Source organism: Triticum urartu, chromosome 2A, assembly GCF_056163025.1.
Source record: "Triticum urartu cultivar PI428250 chromosome 2A, HENAU_Tu73, whole genome shotgun sequence".
Lineage (NCBI taxonomy): Eukaryota > Viridiplantae > Streptophyta > Magnoliopsida > Poales > Poaceae > Triticum > Triticum urartu.
Window position 1 is genome coordinate 40,733,491 of NC_141874.1, and position 18,847 is coordinate 40,752,337.

General features: G+C 47.3%; 2 protein-coding genes and 1 pseudogene across 2 annotated transcripts; all 3 read right to left on the bottom strand.

Annotated features, from left to right (window-relative positions):
• Positions 1–1,556: 1,556 nt before the first annotated feature.
• LOC125540797 (endo-1,4-beta-xylanase 5-like) lies at positions 1,557–7,132 on the bottom strand. Its single transcript, XM_048704355.2, has 7 exons — positions 6,896–7,132; positions 6,728–6,765; positions 6,475–6,625; positions 3,618–3,793; positions 3,417–3,518; positions 3,176–3,322; positions 1,557–2,678 (listed from the first exon to the last, which is right to left on the bottom strand). The coding sequence occupies exons 1-7, from the start codon at positions 7,005–7,007 to the stop codon at positions 1,692–1,694; spliced, it is 1,713 nt and encodes a 570-aa protein (XP_048560312.1). The 5' UTR covers positions 7,008–7,132; the 3' UTR covers positions 1,557–1,691.
• A 1,376-nt stretch (positions 7,133–8,508) lies between these two features.
• LOC147983407 (uncharacterized) lies at positions 8,509–9,064 on the bottom strand (annotated as a pseudogene).
• Positions 9,065–10,326: 1,262 nt separating this feature from the next.
• On the bottom strand, positions 10,327–16,277 carry LOC125535326 (uncharacterized). Its single transcript, XM_087542928.1, has 6 exons — positions 16,105–16,277; positions 15,781–16,036; positions 15,436–15,658; positions 15,213–15,345; positions 12,892–13,117; positions 10,327–11,955 (listed from the first exon to the last, which is right to left on the bottom strand). The coding sequence occupies exons 1-6, from the start codon at positions 16,264–16,266 to the stop codon at positions 10,748–10,750; spliced, it is 2,208 nt and encodes a 735-aa protein (XP_087399054.1). The 5' UTR covers positions 16,267–16,277; the 3' UTR covers positions 10,327–10,747.
• Between the last annotated feature and the right edge of the window lie 2,570 nt (positions 16,278–18,847).

Below are 18,847 nucleotides of genomic sequence, written 5' to 3' on the forward strand. Positions count from 1 at the left end.
GGATAGAGCAGCAATAACAGGAGACTGATTCAGCAGGATTCTTCATCACTTTCCCCGTCAAAACATTCCATGTTCCGGGTCCCGGCATTCTGCCACCCACTAGAAATGTCGGGTAAACCAAGGGGGCCTATATTGTGCGTCCCCAAAAGGCCAAAACCACATAACATACAGCTCGCGGCTTAACAGTAAACAAGGACAAATGATGGTATGGACTTTGTCGACCGTCCTAACAGAATGATAGCCTAATAATCACCCACCGATTTTGTTCTAACAACATGATAGGCCAACAGTACAGAGACGATCGATGCTGGCTTTCCATGGATGCTGGAAGCATGCGTGTCCATAGCAAATACGCAGAGAGGACTGGCAGGTGCTACACGATGACCATCTGAGTTTGAGCAGCCGTTTATATATAGAGAATACACGGGCCGGCAAGGTGTCAGTCAGTTAATCACTTTCAGTAAGCCCATCGATCGTCTCTCCTCTCTCTCTCTCTCTCTCCCTGCGTTGCTACTCTGCACGCGTACTAGTGCATGTAGATATCACGCCGGAAGTAATTCCCTGGGAAATGCTGAGCTCTCCACGTGTGCATGTAATAGGCGTAATGACTGCCGAGTCAAACACTAACTTGCCTGTCATGCCAACGCCACTAACCGGAGTAGTACTTAGTAACGTCGCAGCTCGCAAGTGTAAACCAATCATTAGTTTATCCATGAGCAACATAGCAACTAGTCAAACCCACAACTTAATTATGCAGGTGTAGCTTGGCTACTTGCCGGGCGGTCTTTGGTTACTCCCGTGGTCAAGTGTCAGTGCCGCCCTGCTGAATGCTGATGTTCATCTACCTAATTAACCGCTAGTCCTATGCACTAAGTAACCAATTATCACCCATGGTTAGAGTCGAATTGTCTCTGCTGCCTCGCTGGCTCGCCCTTTTGTTTCGTTGCTTTATAAATGCTGGATCGGTAGGCGCACCGACCGCACAGGCACGCACACGGAGACGGGGACAAGGACGTGATCACGGGAGAACTGGCCACCCGGTTACATACACTTGCTACCCGCCGGCCGTTTGCCCGTGCTCTCAACATACCATCTCTTGCACCTAGCTAATTAAGCTGGTTATGGACTCTGCGGTGGTTGCCGCGGCGTCGCCTCTTCTTCCTCCTCGAACCAAGAAGGCGACGGCCCTCCTACTGCGTGCCCCGCTCGCTCCACATGCTTCCTCCAGTGAGTACTGCCCTCGGTCCTGCAAGCCTATATACTACTCAAGTCCAGGTCGAGCTTATATTGATGCTATTATTAGTTTCATCGACCGTGCAGCTGACAGGGTTTGCTACATCTACAAAGCTTTCACTGACTGAAGTACGGACGGCGGACTGAAAGTGGGCCGCAATTTAATTGCGTCAGTCAGGTTTTAAACTAAAGACGTATGGACGGCGGACCGAAAGTGGGCCGCAATTTAATTGCGTCAGTCGGGTTTTAAACTAAAGACCTATTGACTCTGATACCATATAGAACTGCACGCATCCACTAGTTCACCCAAAAGGTCAAGCTGATGGAGAAAGATGGGCTGTGTATTTATATGTCAACACAATTGAATAAATATGCGTGGCATCTGACCTGCTACAAATCCATCTCAAGTTCTAGTAAATACAAAAGCTCGATCAGTACGTATACATGCATGATATGGATCATGGCTGGAGACGGATGGTGATGTGCTTGGTGTCGTCGCTGCGGGCGAGCGAGAAGGTGCCCTCGGCGGAGGAGTTGAGGTAGGTGACGGACAGCTTGTACTCCCCGAGGAAGGCGCTGAAGTTGAACGAGCCGCGGTCGTTGGTGGCGCCGAGCACCTCCCTGGTCTGCCACTCCCCGAGCAGCCGATCGACCACGTCCCCGGCGGGCAGGTTGGTGAAGTTGCCGTCGGTGAGGCACATCTGGTAGCAGGCGGCGCTGGCGTCCATGGCGGTCCAAAGCATGATCCCGTCCACGGACGGGTGCGCGAACCCCTCCCGCAGCACCTCCTCCAGGTACGCCGCCTGCGTCTTGGGGTCGAGGGCGTTGCTGATGTCGACCTCGGTGAGCCAGATGGGGAGGCGGAGGGTGCCGAGCTTGTCGAGCACGGCGCGGACGTAGGGGATGTTTGGCTTCGCGAAGTGCGCCTCGAGGCCGATGCCCTCGAAGGTGACGCCAGCGTCGGCGAGCTGGCGGAGGCGGGAGACGTAGGAGTCGGCGCTGGAGCTGAGGTCGTCGCAGACCTCGACGACGTTGAAGTCGTTGAGGAAGAGGGTGGCGAGCGGGTCGGCGCGCTTGGCGGTGCGGAAGAAGTCGGTGGTGGCGTTGCGGCCGAGGCGGGACTCGTAGAAGTCGAAGTGGAGCATCTCGTTGCTCACGTCCCAGTGCACGAAGTCGCCCTTGTAGCGGGAGAGGAGGCTCTCGATGCGGCCGGCCACGGCGGCGCGGAGCTGGTCGGCGGAGGTGAGGTTCTTGACCCACCATGGGGTGTACTTGGGGTCCTCCCAGAAGATGTTGTGCCCCCGCGCCACCGCGTCGCTGGACTGCACGAACTGCAGCAGCTGGTCGGCGAGCGCGTAGTCCTCCTTCCCCGGCGCCGGCTCCGTAGCGTACCACTTGAGCTCGTTCTCGAACACCGCCGCATTGAACCTCTTCTTGAACCAGTCCTGCACCAATGCACCGATCTTGTTAGTTATTCCGACATTGACAACAAACACGGTGATCATGGCATGATCGACGACGTAGGAATCAAACACGGTGATCATGGCATGATTGACGACGTAGGAATAACTGATAGGTATGGCTAGATCTTAGTCGACTGAGAGACTTAACCAAGTCTCAGTCAAGAAGCAATGCTACACGCACGGATTATTTTTACAGAGTATTATGGAGTGGATTACTTGGCTGATTTTGATTCGTAAACTGACGGGCCCACCCTCACTGAAAATCAGGGGGGGGGGGGGGGGGAGATTTGTTTGGAAACAGGCCTGTAATGCTCTGTAACAGTCCGTGCATATAGGATTTTCGCTCAGTCAAGTCACAGAATATACAAAAAGGAAGAAAGAAAAAGTTTGATTTCTATTACACAGATCTTTATGTAAGGTTTCATGAATAAAGCATTGACTGAGACTTGGTTAAGTACGAGATTTAGCAGTCCCGATACCTGATATGGCTTGTTGCCGAGTATGGTCTTGCTGATGGCGGAGCCGAAGGGGAAGTCCCTGCTCATCTGGTGCACGGCGACCTTGGCGCCGACGACGCGGGCGCCGCTGCTGTCCGACACGTGCACGTTCACGAAGCGTTTCCGGATCTGCCATGGAATGATCAAAGATCAAGGTGATGCTGATGCTGCTTGCATCAGTTTCATAGTAAAATTCAGTAGCAACGTAGTGGTATTCCGTTACCAGCTGGATGCGGTCCTCCCGGTGCTGGCTCCATTGCTCGGGCGAGAACGGCTGCAGCGAGGCGCTTCTGATCGAGACCATGGACGCATTCGCGGTTGCTGCCTGCAGAGAATGAATCAACAGAGAAAATTGCATGAGCTGCCATTCGATCATATCTTTTTTATCTTAAGTTTACTGATGATTCGTTCAAGCGGGCCTCGCCTGGAAATAGAGGACAGACGTCTGTGACGGCGAGTTGAGGGTGAAGCCGCCCTTGAGGAAGGACCAGCAGTCGTTCCGCACCAGAGCCGTGCCCAGGCACTGTGATCCAGCGTTGTCCAGTGACATGATCTTGGCCTTCACGTGGATAGTTCCTGGCCCATTGAATTTCACCCAGCCTAGAAGATAGATCACTCGAGCATTTCAACAAATTGACAAATCATGGTGAACAAATGAACTTATGACACCAAAATTGCTAAAAACATATGTGTAATTACGGAACTAGCAGGTGTTCTGCTTTTGCATTAGGAAGAGGGAATCGGGTTGAGTACCACAAAGACAACAAAGTTATCATTCAACGGGGACTCAAACGCTCATCAACTACATTTGCTAGAAATCAAAAAAGACTGCAGAAAGCTGGGTGGAGTGGTGCAAAAAAAAAAAACATGTTTAAGGTGAACATGCATACAAACATGGTTTTCACATTTGTGTGGTATAAACCGAATAAAAAAAATCATTGCTTTCTAAGTTTGAACAGGCGCGGCATAGATATGAAAATATAACGGTTTTGATAAAGCACATCTAGATGTGTCCTGAGTATTACACATCTAGATTTGACGTGAAGTTTCATGTGGGCAATTTTTTTCTTTTTCTTTCCTTTTGTTCTGCGTTTATGAGTCACTTAGACTTGCAATAACTTGGGACAGACCCAAAATATAAATATAAAAGCATTGTCGACCATTAGATATATCTTAATAATGTGTTTATGTAATAGCTGTTGATATATTTTTTTGTCAAAGTTAGAAATATTTGACTTTTTTAACTGAGTTTATGCGCTATCTATTCTGGGGAAGGAGGGAGTGTGCAGGTGCACTAAGGTCTGTACTGTACCATCATGTCATGATACAGGTATAAATAGCTCATGATACAGGTGCACAAACTCCAGCTCACAGCCCAGTAGTACTAGTAGTAGTAAAAAAGGTTCGTGGTGGAAAGAGCATGAGCACGCATGCCTTTGCCCAATCTGGGGCGCCGTCCACCCACCCGAATCACCCAATGAGCTCACTTCCCTCTCGCCACCGCCATGCATGCCCCGCCACCCTCTCCGCCAATACACGCACAAGGCTACAAAAGCTAGCGCTCGCCTCTCCCTCGCCTGCCGCTGGGTGCTCAGTGTGGATCTCACTCGATGCGTGGGCGTGGTCACACAAGCGCACGCGTCCGTCCGCTCCCTACCATCGGAATGAGCATCGGAATGAATGAAGGAAAGGAAACGATCGATCGCTGGTCCATGCAGTGTCCACATGCAGAGCAGCGATGCGCACTGTGCGCCCATCCATCCATCCATCCACCCACGGCCATAGGCGACACGCGTGTGAGGACGGCGGCCGGCTGGTGCGCATACGACGTGCCTCATCTGCCCGGGCCGCCCGCCGCGCGCCCTCGTCGCCACCTCTTGGTTTTGCCCCGAGCTTTCTTGTCTCGCGCGCCCACCCATACCTGTATCTGTATCTGTATCTGTATGCGCGCGCGGGAAGAATCTCCGTCGCCGTCGTCGCCCCCACCACGTACCGGTACCAGCACTCACTCGATCGGTCGTCGCTGGCTATGGCTCCTTGCCTCGCCCGTCTTTCTCCGCGCCCGCTACCTCCTGCCCGTTTCTGCTACGTAGCTGCTGGATCCAGCGAGAGCCTAGAGCCCAGATCCCTGTGCCCTCCCTCCGTGATTGGATTCATTCCCTTGGACTGTCCGCTTCTCAATCTTCCCGGTGTGTGTGGATGTATGTATGTATGTATGTGTTGCTAGTATGGCGAAAACGAGGACAAGTTTGGGTGGGTTGGACCTCTGAGATCTGATGACCAGCTGCAAGTTACTCCTACCTCTGAACTACAGTTCTGTAAAACCTGGACAGGTTTGGGTGGACTGGACCAATTGTGCAGACACTTGCTCTCTTTGGGTCCTCAGTTGTCTGTGTTACGTTAGTACATCTGAAATCTGACGCTCTGAACATGTAGACATTCCCGCTCTGAGCTGCAGACCAGTTCAGTAAAAGCTTTATGAATCTTATTACTGACATTTGTACACAAACCCTCTTTTTCGTCTGAAATGAAAAGGCAGTGCTCTTGCCGGTTCCTCGGAAAAAAAAAATCTTATTACTGACATAACTGTAGGATCAGGCAATGTCGTGCGCAAATTCTCAACTTCAAATGCTACATTAATTCTCGGGCTTCAAAAAATAAAATAAAATGAACGTCAAAAAAATACTACGTAGTACATACTCACTGAATTCGCGAAAGGGACAAACTGTTCGAGGAATACGAATAACTGACAGCGTTATAACTCTATAAAATGTCCAAACTCAGTTGGACTCTTCGTTCTCAGTTTCACAAAGCGTGTTGGATTTCAAGTTGAAAAGTGCACGGATGTGCAAAAAGCCAAAAACTGCATGCACAATCGCACGCCATACCAACGGAGTAACACCCTGTTCTCCCAAGTACGTAAGTCGCAAATCTATTTTGAGATAGTTTTTTGAACTTTTGTATATGGTTTTCAAATGGCATTTCCAGATTTCCAAAAATTAGTCTGTTTTCACCTAGTAATACGTCCCCAGAGATTCTCTGCTTAGATCTCGGCAAACAAAATTGTTTTTCTTTAGAACCAGGGTGTTTTGACTTTTGAGTCTCAAACTGAAGAAAGGGAATTAAGGGAAAAAGGACCAGTTTGACTGACACATTTTCAATCAAGTTATTAACCTATTTAAGTAAGGATAATTAGCCGTGCATATACATGGAGTGAGTCGCTCACAAAACAAGCAATGAAATTGGGAGCTGGGCTCCTTTTATCAAGGAAAAAAACTCACATGAGAAGCTGTAGGCCATGCCGGCGGACATGTTGTAGAGCACGAAGGACGGCGAGTAGTTGCCTTCGTCGGCCGTCCTGAAGTCCTTGATTTTCTTGGCCCACCGGAGGATGCCGCCGTTGTACAGTGCAGGCTCAGGGTGGCCTTTGCACTGCAAAGAAGAAAGAAGCAGCAGAAAAACGCAGTGAGATAGAGACGTACGGCGCGAAGCAGAGTTTTATTCAGAGAGATCGATGGAGACGGTGCAGCGTACTTCAGTGTAGGCTTTGTAGTCGTAGCGCACCCCGTCAGCTGCACGGAGGGCGAAATTAAGTGGCATCAAAATCAGTAAGGCGTCGGCCATGCTATAGAAGGCAACGCCTGCAGCATTGATCGGTTGATAGATGCATGTGTGCAAGCTTGCAGGGAGGAGCGCACTCACCAGAGGAAGCATGTGGAGCGAGCGAGGCGGCGAGCAGCAGCAATGGCAGGAGGACCGCCGTGGGCTTCATGGCCCGGGGAGGAGGAAGAAGAGGTGCCGCCGCAGAGTCCATAACTACCTAGGTGCAAGAGGTGGTATGTTGAGACTTGAGAGCACGGGCAAACGGCAGGTGGGTAGCAACGAGCAAGTGTAACAGGCCAGCTCTCCCGTGATCCCTTCCTTGTCCCGTGTGTGCGCCTGTGCGGTCGGTGCGCCTACCGATCCAGCATTTATACTGCAACGCAACAAGGAGCTAGCCAGCGAGACAATTCGGCTGTAACGTGGATGATAGTACTAGCTGGTTAATTAGCGCAACAATCTTACTAGTGATTAATTAGGTAGATGAACATGACCACTGGAGTAACCAAAGACCGCCTGGCAAGTAGCCAAGCTACACCTGCATAATTAAGCTGTGGGTTTGACTAGTTGCTATGTTGCTCGTGGATAAACTAATGGATAGTGGCGTTGGCATGAGAGGCAAGTTAGTGTTTGACTCGGCAGTCATTAAGCTGATTACATTGCATGCACGTGGAGAGCTCAGCAGTGCCCAGGGAATTACTTTCGGTGTGATATCTACACATACAGTGGTACGCGTGCAGAGTAGCGACTAGCAACGCAGAGAGAGACGATGGACCGACTGACTGACACCTCGCCGGAGAGCACTAAATTATACTCAGACGGTCAGTGTATACCACCTGTCACTCATCTCTGGGCATGGACACGCATGCTTCCAGCATCCATGGAAAGCCAGCATCGATCGTCTCTGTACTGTTGGCCTATCATGTTGTTAGAACAAAATCGGTGGGTGATTATTAGGCTATCATTCTGTTAGGACGGTCGACAAAGTCCATACCATCATTTGTCCTTGTTTACTGTTAAGCCGCGAGCTGTATGTTATGTGGTTTTGGCCTTTTGGGGACGCACAATATAGGCCCCCTTGGTTTACCCGACATTTCTAGTGGGTGGCAGAAGGCCGGGACCCGGAACATGGAATGTTTTGACGGGAAAGTGGTGAAGAATCCTGCTGAATCAGTCTCCTATTATTCCTGCTCTTTCCTACTGTACTGACTCAGTCAAGGACACAATCAGAGGCTGCACGGCGAGGCCGCGGCTGCAATAAGGAGGGGGGCCGTGTTAGCCGGCAAGCATGCATCCGGAAATTGCTAATGAAGCTCGAGCACAAGCTTTGAAAATTTCAAAAATTAACTGATTTTAGTATATAAAAAATTACAAAAGCATGCACATAAAGGATGTTGGGGCATTTCCAACGCCAGCCCTCAAATCTCCCGCAACCGTCCAGACCATGCTATTCGGACAGCGGAAACCATCCAACGTAAGCATGTGTCGATCCGTAGGCATTTGAAGAATTGTGCTGAATCAGTCTCCTATTATTTCTGCTCTTACCTACTGTACTGACTCACTCAGGGACACAATCAAAGGCTGCACGGCGAGGCCGCGGCTGCAGTAAGACCATTTACTGACCCCTCAAACATCCGCGGACATGCTCATCATGAACAGTGACTAGACACTCCTCAATTTAAAACAACTGCATCCGAACACCTCATACTAGATTTTCAAATCCATACAAACATAGGCAAATGAAAAAAATACTCCTTGTTGGAGATGTCGACTATCTTCGTGCCCGGCTTCGGGTACATGGGCGGCAGCTGCTGTTCCGGCTCCTCCGGCTGCTCCGCTCCGGCCTCCTCATCTATCTACTAGTCGAGTTCGGCGAAGAGCGCATCGGTCGCCGCCTACTCCTGCCGGAGGAACTGCCGATTGGCCTCCACATAGCCTTCATCATGGATAGACTCCAGGATGGCCAGCTGCGGGCTCTGCCATCTCCGCGGCTTGTGCGACGGCGAACTCCGCCTACGCCTCCTTCATGTTGAACCCCGGGGCAGGCTGCTCCGCCTCGTCCTCCTCCGGATCTGTCACCTCCATCGGCTCCTGCAGCTGCTCTTCCTCGTTCTCCTCCGACTGCTGCTCCTCATCCTTCTCCGGCTCCGGCGAGTCCGGAGGCAGGCCGACAGCGATGTGGGCGGAGCGCATAGCCTGGATCCCCTCCACGATCTGTCTCCGGCGCTCCAGCGTGAGCATAGCGTACGTGGCAATCTTTCGCTGGACCATGGCGATGCCGGAGAGCGGGGGAGAGGAGGCGGACGGGCTTGGATGGCGACACAGAGAGGGAGAAGATGGATGGGCTAGGGTTGGGGGAGGCTGGCCGGCTTAAAAAGCCGGGTTTGGCCTCGGGCGGCGAGCTGGAGCGGTGCCATGCGGCATTCACATCGCAGCGACGGAGGAGGCGTCCGTTGGACCACTGGGTTTACGTGCGATTCCGCGGGACCCCATCGTCAGTCCTACGTGGCACCCCCTTTATTCGTCCCATATTTAGACTGAATATGAGGGGTGTTGATCAGCCCAGGCATTTGAGGCGCCTGGCGGAGTCAAAATCGTGACCGGGCAGCCCGCCTGGGCGTTTGAGAAAGGTTTGGATTGCCCGGCTATAGATGCTCTAAGGGGCCGTGTTAGCCGGGAAGCGTGCATTCAAAAATTGCTAATGGAGCTCGAGCACAAGCTTTGAAAATTTCAAATATTAACTAATTTTAGTATAAGAAAAACAAACAACAAAAGCATGCACATAAAGGATGTACTCCTACTATACAACATGTTACTAATGTTTCATGACGAAATATGTCTTGATTCGAGTTTTTTATATCACCGATAAAGAAAACTTATTTTGTCATGAAAATTAGCAGAAATGACGCGTGCATCCCCACGGGTGCGCATTTTTTCAGAATGTTTTAAAACTTATTAAGGCCCAGTTTGGATTATCGTTTAGCTTCTAGATACCCTTGTAAAACCATAAACACTGTTTTCTCCTCGTGATGGACAGAGGCCATTCTTCAGACATGTTTCCTCTGTCCAGCGTCAGCGGGTAGCCATGCCTGAACCTTTCTAATCCTTGCAGCCCCGCGCCGCACTACAGCAGAGCAGCCGGCGGGCGAGGAGAGTTCACCCCACCGGCTGCCGCACCTCTCCTCGGCCCCCGGCCCGCCAGATCTCCCTTCTGTTCTTCAGTTCCCCCGCGAGCAACTTCTCCGGCCGCATGGAGCAAGCCGTCGATCTGGTCTCACGGAACTCAAGAGGTTTGGGTTCATCATCGATCCACGCCTACATCCCCTCAGGTAAATCTCATGCCGGAGACGGTCATCATCGCAAATTAATCAGTACTTATTCCCATGTCCATCAAAACTGATAATCATCCTGTTCGCCATGCATCTTACCTACAGTAGCTTTCTTGATTCCATCTACCATGCTTTAGTTTAACTGGGTCCGATGAATATGCGCTTAGTCCCTTTGGAATCCTTCAGTTCACCCCAAAACACGCTTTTGTTTTGCCCATGCTAATGGCTGTAATAATCCTTCGAAAAGTTGAGGAACAGAAGAAGAAATGACACCAATACAATGTATTTAGAGACGCATCCTGCATTCCAGACTGCTCCTGGTATTTTTTTTTTTGGAAAAGGAGGATGACCCCCGGCCTTTGCATCCGGGAGATGCATGCGGCCATAGACTGCTCCTGGTATAAAAGCAAAAATCCCAGCATCCCAATCAGTATGCAAGTCCAGTTTCGCAAACTGGCTAGCCATTCATGACGACAGCACTATACAGTTCAGTTATGCAGAATTGCACAGAGCTGGTTAATGTTGACCTCACATTTTACATTCTATTCACATGTACTACAGTGATATACAGAGAGCAGAGGAAAGTGGCCAAGTAAATCAACTACAAGTTACTTGGATACGGTTCCTAACTCTTAAGCATCCTATCCTTTTTAAGCATTACAAGTCGCTCAACTACCGCCGCCATGTCGGGCCGATCTTCTACATCTTCTTTTAGGCACTCAATTGCCAGCTTGCCAATTTCTTCCAGGCAATAGATATCTTCTTCTTCAGCTGCGATCTCCTTGTCCAACATTGCGCTACCGCTCTTTTCTTTCTCACAAACTTTACGGAACTCCAAAATGAGGCTACAGTATTTGTCGTATACACTTCGCTTCCTGGTAATGAGTTCTAAGAGAACCGCCCCAAAGATGTAGACGTCGCTTTTTTCTGTCAGTTGCCCCGTTTTAAGGAACGTTGGGTCAACGTAAGCCATGTCCCCGGCTACAATCTTGCCGAAATAATATTCCTCTCTAAGCAGCTTCCATAACCCGAAATCCAAGATTTTTGGTACGAACTTGTCATCCAGAAGTATGTTTTCCGGTTTGATATCACCATGCCGTATGGCTTGATCTCCATAGGAGTGCATACATGTTAAGCCCCGTGCAGTTCCAATTGCAATATCCAGACGCAAGTATAAGGGGAGCTTTTGGTTTCTGCTGTTGCCATGAAGGATGTCTTGAAGACTTCCTTTGCCAGCAAACTCATACACCAACATCGGAACATCCACCTCCAGGCAGCAACCGACGAGCTTGAGAATATTCACGTGCATCATATGTGTCTGGATCTCTATTTGCTCGATAAACTGCTCCTTTAAAGCTTCAGTAACCTTGAGAGAGGACATAACTGCCACTGCGGTGTTGTCAGGAAGGGTTCCTTTGAAGACTCTACCAAAGCTTCCGATTAAAAGAAACTCTGAGTAGCTGTTGGTGATTTTTCTTAGTTCACTTTTTGTGAAAATGTATAGTCCCTTGACATTCTGCAGTACTGGACCTCCATTCCTTTTGAAATTTGTGTGTGCATTCCTACTGAAGATGCCCAAACTGTTCAAGTTGAAGAACACGGCAGAGTTAGAGCTGGAAATCCTTTCGCTCTGTGTTGTGTTGTTGTCTTGTTTTCCCCACAATGTCCAGTGACCTGCAGTTTTTTCTTGACCCTGCTGGCAACGAGCTTTTATTAGCATCCGAAGACGTTCTGCAACATCTTCCATTTGAGGGCGTTTGCTCATCTCCATTCTGAGGCACTCAGCTGCTAGATTTACAATCTTGTCAAGAACCTTAATGTTGCTCGACTGTGCTATATCAGCATCGAACATCTCTCTTGCCTTCTTTCCTTTTTGAACAGCTTGGGAGAAAGTTCCTATGAGGCCCATGCTCCCGTTTTCATATGCCTTTTTTCTGGTGACTAGTTCTACTAAAACGACCCCAAAACTGTAAACATCACTCTTCGGATTGATGCACCCATTATGAGCATACAACGGATCCATGTAACCTATTCTGCCTATTATATTCAGTGTGTATTGAGTGCTGTCCTTGGAAAACATTCTGGATATCCCGAAGTCAAATAATTTCGCACCAAAGTTATCATCTAAAAGGATGTTACCAGGGGCGATATCACCGTGAATGGTTGGTGGACACATGGAAGAATGCATGTAGCTTAATGCCTCTGCAGTCTGCACTGTCTAGAGCAATACCCAACCTTTGATCTAAAGAAATGGGATAGTCTTTCCAATCAAGAACTTCTCTGAGGCTTCCTCCAGAGATGTACTCGGTGATCATCATTAAGCGTTTTCCTCTGAACAGTAGCCCAAGAGCCTAACAACGTTCTTGTGGTTGATTTGGCAATGTATGATTATTTCCTTAGCAAAATGTTCTTTCATATCTGGGAGTGGAATCTTGACTGCAACGGAACTACCATCTTCAAGAACACCACGGTAAACTTCCGCGAAGCCACTTTTGCCAATGAGAGTGCTATAGTTGTCAGTGATCCTTCTAATCTCAGCCTCTGTGAACTTGTTTAGACCATCAATGTTGAATGATCTCCAGTTTACCTTTTCATCCTCTTGGATAAGGTCTGCAGGCTTAACCTTCTTGTGACTCTAACAAAGAAGATTATACTGTTATATTATAGGGAGATCAAGAAAAGTGAAAGAAAAGTTTAATTTACAAAAGGTCTCCAACACGATGTTATCTGTTGCACGTGACGTCTAATAAGTAAACTTCTTTCTGAGACCGTTCAGTAAACTAACCTGCTCAACTGATGAACTGCTGATACCAATTTTGTCTGAATAGTCCACAATTCCTGTTTTACCAAGCCTGTCGATTATGTCCCCTGTATTTGGTCTCTTCTTCGGGTCCAAGTCCAAACATTCTGTCCCTATTTTAGTGCATACCCTTACTTGTTCCAACTGTGTATCTCCCTCTAATGCCTCCAGTCGATCCATCCAACTTGCAACTACCTGATTCATCCAACTTGCAACTACCTACACAGTTGCAATCATGAGTTAATTAGTATTTAATAACTAACACCGTGCCCCATACAATAGCATGGGGAACAACTTTTTTGGGTTTCACGTACATACTCCCTCCGTCCGGTAAAAAGTGTATGTTTGGCTTTAAAATTTGTTCACAAAAGAGTGTACATCTATCTTCCCAATGCACATTAAAATAGAAAAGAATATTTCTCTCTCATCTCACGGTAATCTAGACCAATAGCATTCTACACATGGTTTCCTTAATTTTTACATGCACTTAGGTCATTGGGGGTAGGATAATTAAAGAGGAGAGAGATGGTGGCTTGCACCTTTCCAATGTTTTTTTACTCCAATCCATAATTTGTCCTAACATTTCTATATGTACACTTTTCACCGGGCGGAGGGAGTATGTATTTACATATTGTTTGCAAGAAGGCCATATTAGCAGCCAAATGAGTCAAATGTATGTAATTTGAGATCGCAACACATAATTAAAGGTCAGATCAAAAGCGATACAATTAATGTTTTGTTAGTTGCAAATAATTAATTATCTCACTTTTGGTCTTACATACCTATACAACATCAACGCTCCAACTTTCAGCTGGGTTATTTTTTCAATTATTTGTGATGAAAAAAGGGTCATATGTGATGTTGCCGGACAAAATTATATGATGAATATTTCGTGTCATGGTAGATGAAACTATGATAAGGGGAAAATTTCTCGATGTACTTTTGCGAGTCATGTTACATGAAGAAAATTTTGATGCAAAAATTTCGTCACAAAATATATCTAGTGATGCGAAGACTTTTTTCGTGATGATTCACTATGCATAGTTTCTTGTAGTGGGTGACTAGAAAACGAGATTAATTTACTTCCACCAGAAAATATGCATACCTATAGTGCTATAAGATGGAGTCCTAGACTAGGGGGCACTCATCACGTCGTCTCCTGACCAGGTGGGTCTAGCCGAGGACCCCATGGCGGTTCACTAATGGCCACTTCGGGCAGCCCATGATGCATAGAAGGAAGATTCCACAAGACTTGATGCACAAGAAGAGGACTCTTCTAAACCTTAGACCTTCAGTGCATTATATAGACCGAGGCCATGCAAGTCAGTAGAGGATTACAACGTAGATCAACAATCTCACGGTAGATACATGTACTCTGTACTATACCTCATATCTATACAATCAAAAACATGACGTAGGGTATATCATCTCTTCGAGAGAGTCTGAATCTGGGTAAAATCCCGTGTCCATGTTACCATCGCTCTAAGATGCCTAGCTTAGGACCCTTACCTCGAGATATGCCGGATTTAGCACCGATACTATAGTACTTATAAGAAGAACGACTTTTGTGAAAACCAACTAATGTTAATCGTCCAGAATATCAAATCCGATGGGGGCACGAAAGAAAACCTGGAACCTTAGCTTCTAATGACTTCACTAAAGGGTTAATCACATACTTTTTATCCTATTTATGTATTCTAAGAAAAATGTCGTGTTAGTTTATTTATTTAGCAAGGTGGAGTTAATATTGTGAATGTGCTAAGTTCATAATAAACCAAATAAAATGCAAGGATAATTTTTGAATTGGTGAAAGTACATTTTGGGTGGAGTAGTCAATATATTAAAACTGTGCATCACATGTATAGTTGTATAAAGTAGGAAATCAAAATCACATAGCTTGGTAACAATGAATATGAGTATTTAAAGTAAAATGTCAAAATGTTGTTATCTCAAGCATCTTAAGAATGTACATTTTCAAGGAAGTGTACACGTGCAATACACAATCCAAGAGAATGCACCAACATATTTAAAAGATCACATGTAAATTGAATTTAACTTCGTAAAAGGTGTTTCTTCTATCACTAACCACACAAATGATTTTACAAGCATGAGATTAAGATATAATTATAGCAGACTTAAATCGTGAGTGGTTGCTGAAAGTATGTATCGATGGGTCGGATCAAAATGCCCTACCACCTTGTATTTAGATATTTGCTAAACTAGAGTGTAAAACATTGATTTAACAATATTTCCTTCGACTAACTTGGAGCATGGCATAACTTGTTGTTACCTTCTCATCTTCGGGATAACTCTTCTCTCCTATCAGTATCTCCATCATTATGACGCCTAGGCTAAATATATCTAACTTGTATGTGATTTGTCCTCTCAGGAGTTCCGGAGCAAGTTCCGGAGCAAAATATCCTCTGTTGCAAGATTTTTGATGAATGTGCAAATAAATTGTATAATAATTTTTGCCACCAATGAGAACAATAACTTTTAAGAGGATTGCTTACCGTGATAGAAATATTTGTTCACTGAATGCACTTGTTTGCCCTTCCTCGAAACACCGTGATAGACCAAAATCAGTAATTTTAGGTACCATGTGATCATCTAAAAGTATATTAGCGGGCTTGAGGTCCAAATGAAGAATGCACTTCTGATGAAGATAATGTAGCCCCTCACATATTCCCCTGATTATTCGATAGTGTTTTCTCCATTCAAGTCCAGTAGATACATCTGAAGAGGAGGTAGCAGATTTTTAAAATAGTCATATTTAATTTTTATTGATATTGATATCGTAATGTAAATCTAGGAATGCAAAGTACATAACAGAAATACAAGTTGAGCATCGATCCTACCGGTAATATGCTTATCAAGACTCACGTTGGGCACATGCTCAGAGCAAAGCAGCCAGTTTCGTCGATCTGACATGACAAGCTTTCCCTCGTAGTCTTCCATTTCCCCTTGTGTCTCAGCGCAATACCCCAAGAAACGTACTATGTTCTCATGCTTAGCCTTCATCAAGCATTTAACCTCTTGGTGGAATTTATTCTCGCGGATATTGTATGTGTTGGATAGCTTCTTGACAGCGACCATGTATTTTCCAACCATCCCCTGTGGTGACAATATGCATTGTCAGCTTCGTGTGTGTCTGGCCCTGCACATACCAAAATGCTATTTACCTTATAAACCACCGCAAACCCTCCGAAGCCGATTTGGTTATGAGGAGAGAGACGATTCGTGATGTCTTCCAATAGTGATAATGGCGGTTTCACGGGCTCTGCATTTTTATCAACCAGCAAGCGCTCCAGGATGGCGTGTTTACTGTTGCCTTCGGGATCCATTCGCAATCTCCTGAATCGAGAGCAATGCCGTTATTTAGGCATATAGTACATCTTAGTATATTATTTACGCCGACTGTTGAGGAAATTAAACTGCGTGTGAACAGCATGCACCATGTAATTGTACTTTGTCATTCCGATGACCAAACACCCTTAAATGGCAGTATTGCTCTGCTTGAAGACTGAAAGTTTCAGTCCAACTTCACTAGTTATTGTATTTCAGCAAAAATGGCAGACTTACAAATCTGCGGCGCCGAGATGAATGAGCCGGACAGTTTACCGTTGACCAAGGAGCAGTTTTAACATGGTCCCTCTTACCCCCTCTTTTCACATGAGAGGTAAGAGTATAAAATAGATCTTAGCCGTTGATCTCATCAATGAATGGCTTGATTGACTCTTACCTTCTTACCTCACATGTAAAAAAAGGAGGTAAGAGGGACCATGTTAAAATTTGCCTTGACCAAGAGACTAGCTGATTACCGTGGGATAAGAACACCGGCAGATCAGATCTAGAGAGAGGGAGAGAGAGAGAGAGAGAGAGAGAGAGAGAGCGGCCGGCGAGATCGATGTAGCCATGGAAACTGATTAAGGAATAGCTACCTCGGCAAGCAAGTTGATTGCCCGATCTTCGCCGGCGCAAGAGCGGCCGCCGTCGACCGTCGTCCTCAACGCCCAGCCAATAATTAATCATGGGACCAAATAGTAAGAGTAATACATCATACTGGAGGAGCATACCTTGGCTAGACGACGGGGCGGCCAATCAAGCAATCCTTGAGATGATTAGACGACCGAGCTTGTAACTGCGGCTGCTCTCCATTCCTCCGGTTCGACGACCTTCCTTCCCCAGCAACGCCTCCAGGCTCCAGCTAATTAGACTAATTCGTGCTGCACTACTGCTACATGTATTTTCTATGTTCTACTTGCATCTACTCCCTCTAGATACAACCATTTATAGGACAAGTTGTTAGACTTAATCCAGTAGGATAGATTGGATCTTATGCCTAGAATTCAGATCACCTAATTGCATATGAACAGAGAGGGGTTGAGTTCTTACCACCAATGGAAGAAGCCATTGGTGTAGGCGATGCGAAATCCCGTGCCTGCTCGATGCAGGCGTGATGCAGGCTTGGGGTAGACGTTCGCAGCGGGTAGCGGCGTCCCTCCGGGCGCCACCGGCACTGCCCTGGAACAGGGGCAGAGGTAGGAGATGATCTTTCCGTCGTGCAGCGCTCCCCTAGATCGGTTAGGGCCGGTTTAGGGATGTGGGGAGCAGGAGTAAACCGTACGAGAACTGGTCTAGCGTAGGTGCCGGCTGCTCCCCCATCTTTTTATGTGCGCTGGCGACAGGGGACCAAAACCATAGTTGGTTAGGGTGCCCCCGATCAGGGCGCGTAAGTTGAGATCGAGGGGTACGAACGTTGGTTCGTGGCCTCCCTGTTTCTCTCTTTAACGTAACTTTATTTCTGGTCTTTTATTTTCGTTTTGGCCCATTGGGCCTCTAGATCAATACCAACATTCTCCCCCTTGATCGTTAGGCTCAATGACTTTTGTCCATTCTCCATAGGAATAATATACCAGAGTAAAGTGTTACAACAGCCGATGAAAAGCCATTGAACCTCAATATTCATAGCACACATCCTATTTCAAAAAGGAAACATTTTACTTATTGGAAGTGGTTTATATTAGCGGTCCCATAATTCCAGAATCAAGAGGCTTCCAATAATCCCATGCTGGCTACACACTACTAGGAAAATGGCTACTAATGGCGCACCAGTTTTGCCTACTAATGGTGCATCACTGGTGCGCCATTAGTATCACGCCATTAGTAACGCCACTTAGTATCTGGTATACTAATGGCGCACCATTGGTGCGCCATTAGTATAGGCCACGGTGCGCCATTAGTATAGGCCACGGTGCGCCATTAGTATTTTTGAATTTTGAAGGCGGGAAAATAGTAGTGGCGCACCGTCTAACCCCCACCGTGCGCCATTGGTATTTTTGAATTTTGAATTTGGATCTGGATCGTGATTTTTTTGCCCATTTTTTGCTTGTTTTTTGACACGATATTATTTCAAATTTTGTTCCTATTTTTGGATCTTGTACGTTCTTTTGCCGTGTTCTTTTGCCGGAGAAGAGTTCCCCGGAGAGGAGGAGGAGGAGGTCACCGGAGAGGCGCTCGCCTACATCGCCGGAGAGGAGGAGGAGGTCGCCGGAGAGGAGTTCACCGAAGCATCAGAGAGGAGGAAGGAGAAACCATGAGGGAATGGGAGGAGAGGAGGGAGGAGGAGCTCACCGGAGAGGAGGGAGGAGAAACCGTGAGGGGAGGGGAGGGGAGGAGAGGAGAGGAGAGGAGGGAGGAGGAGGTCCCCGGAGAGGAGGAGGAGGTCGCCGGAGAGGAGGAGGAGGAGGTCGCCGGAGAGGAGGAGGGTAGTATGATGGAGGAGAGAAGGGAAGATGGAGTGGAGGAGAGGAGGAGATGGAGTGGAGGAGAGGAGGAGATGGGGTGGAGGAGAGGTGGAGTGGAGGAGGTGCGCCCAGCCATATATACGACATAGTAATGGCGCACCGTGGGCAGGTACGCCAT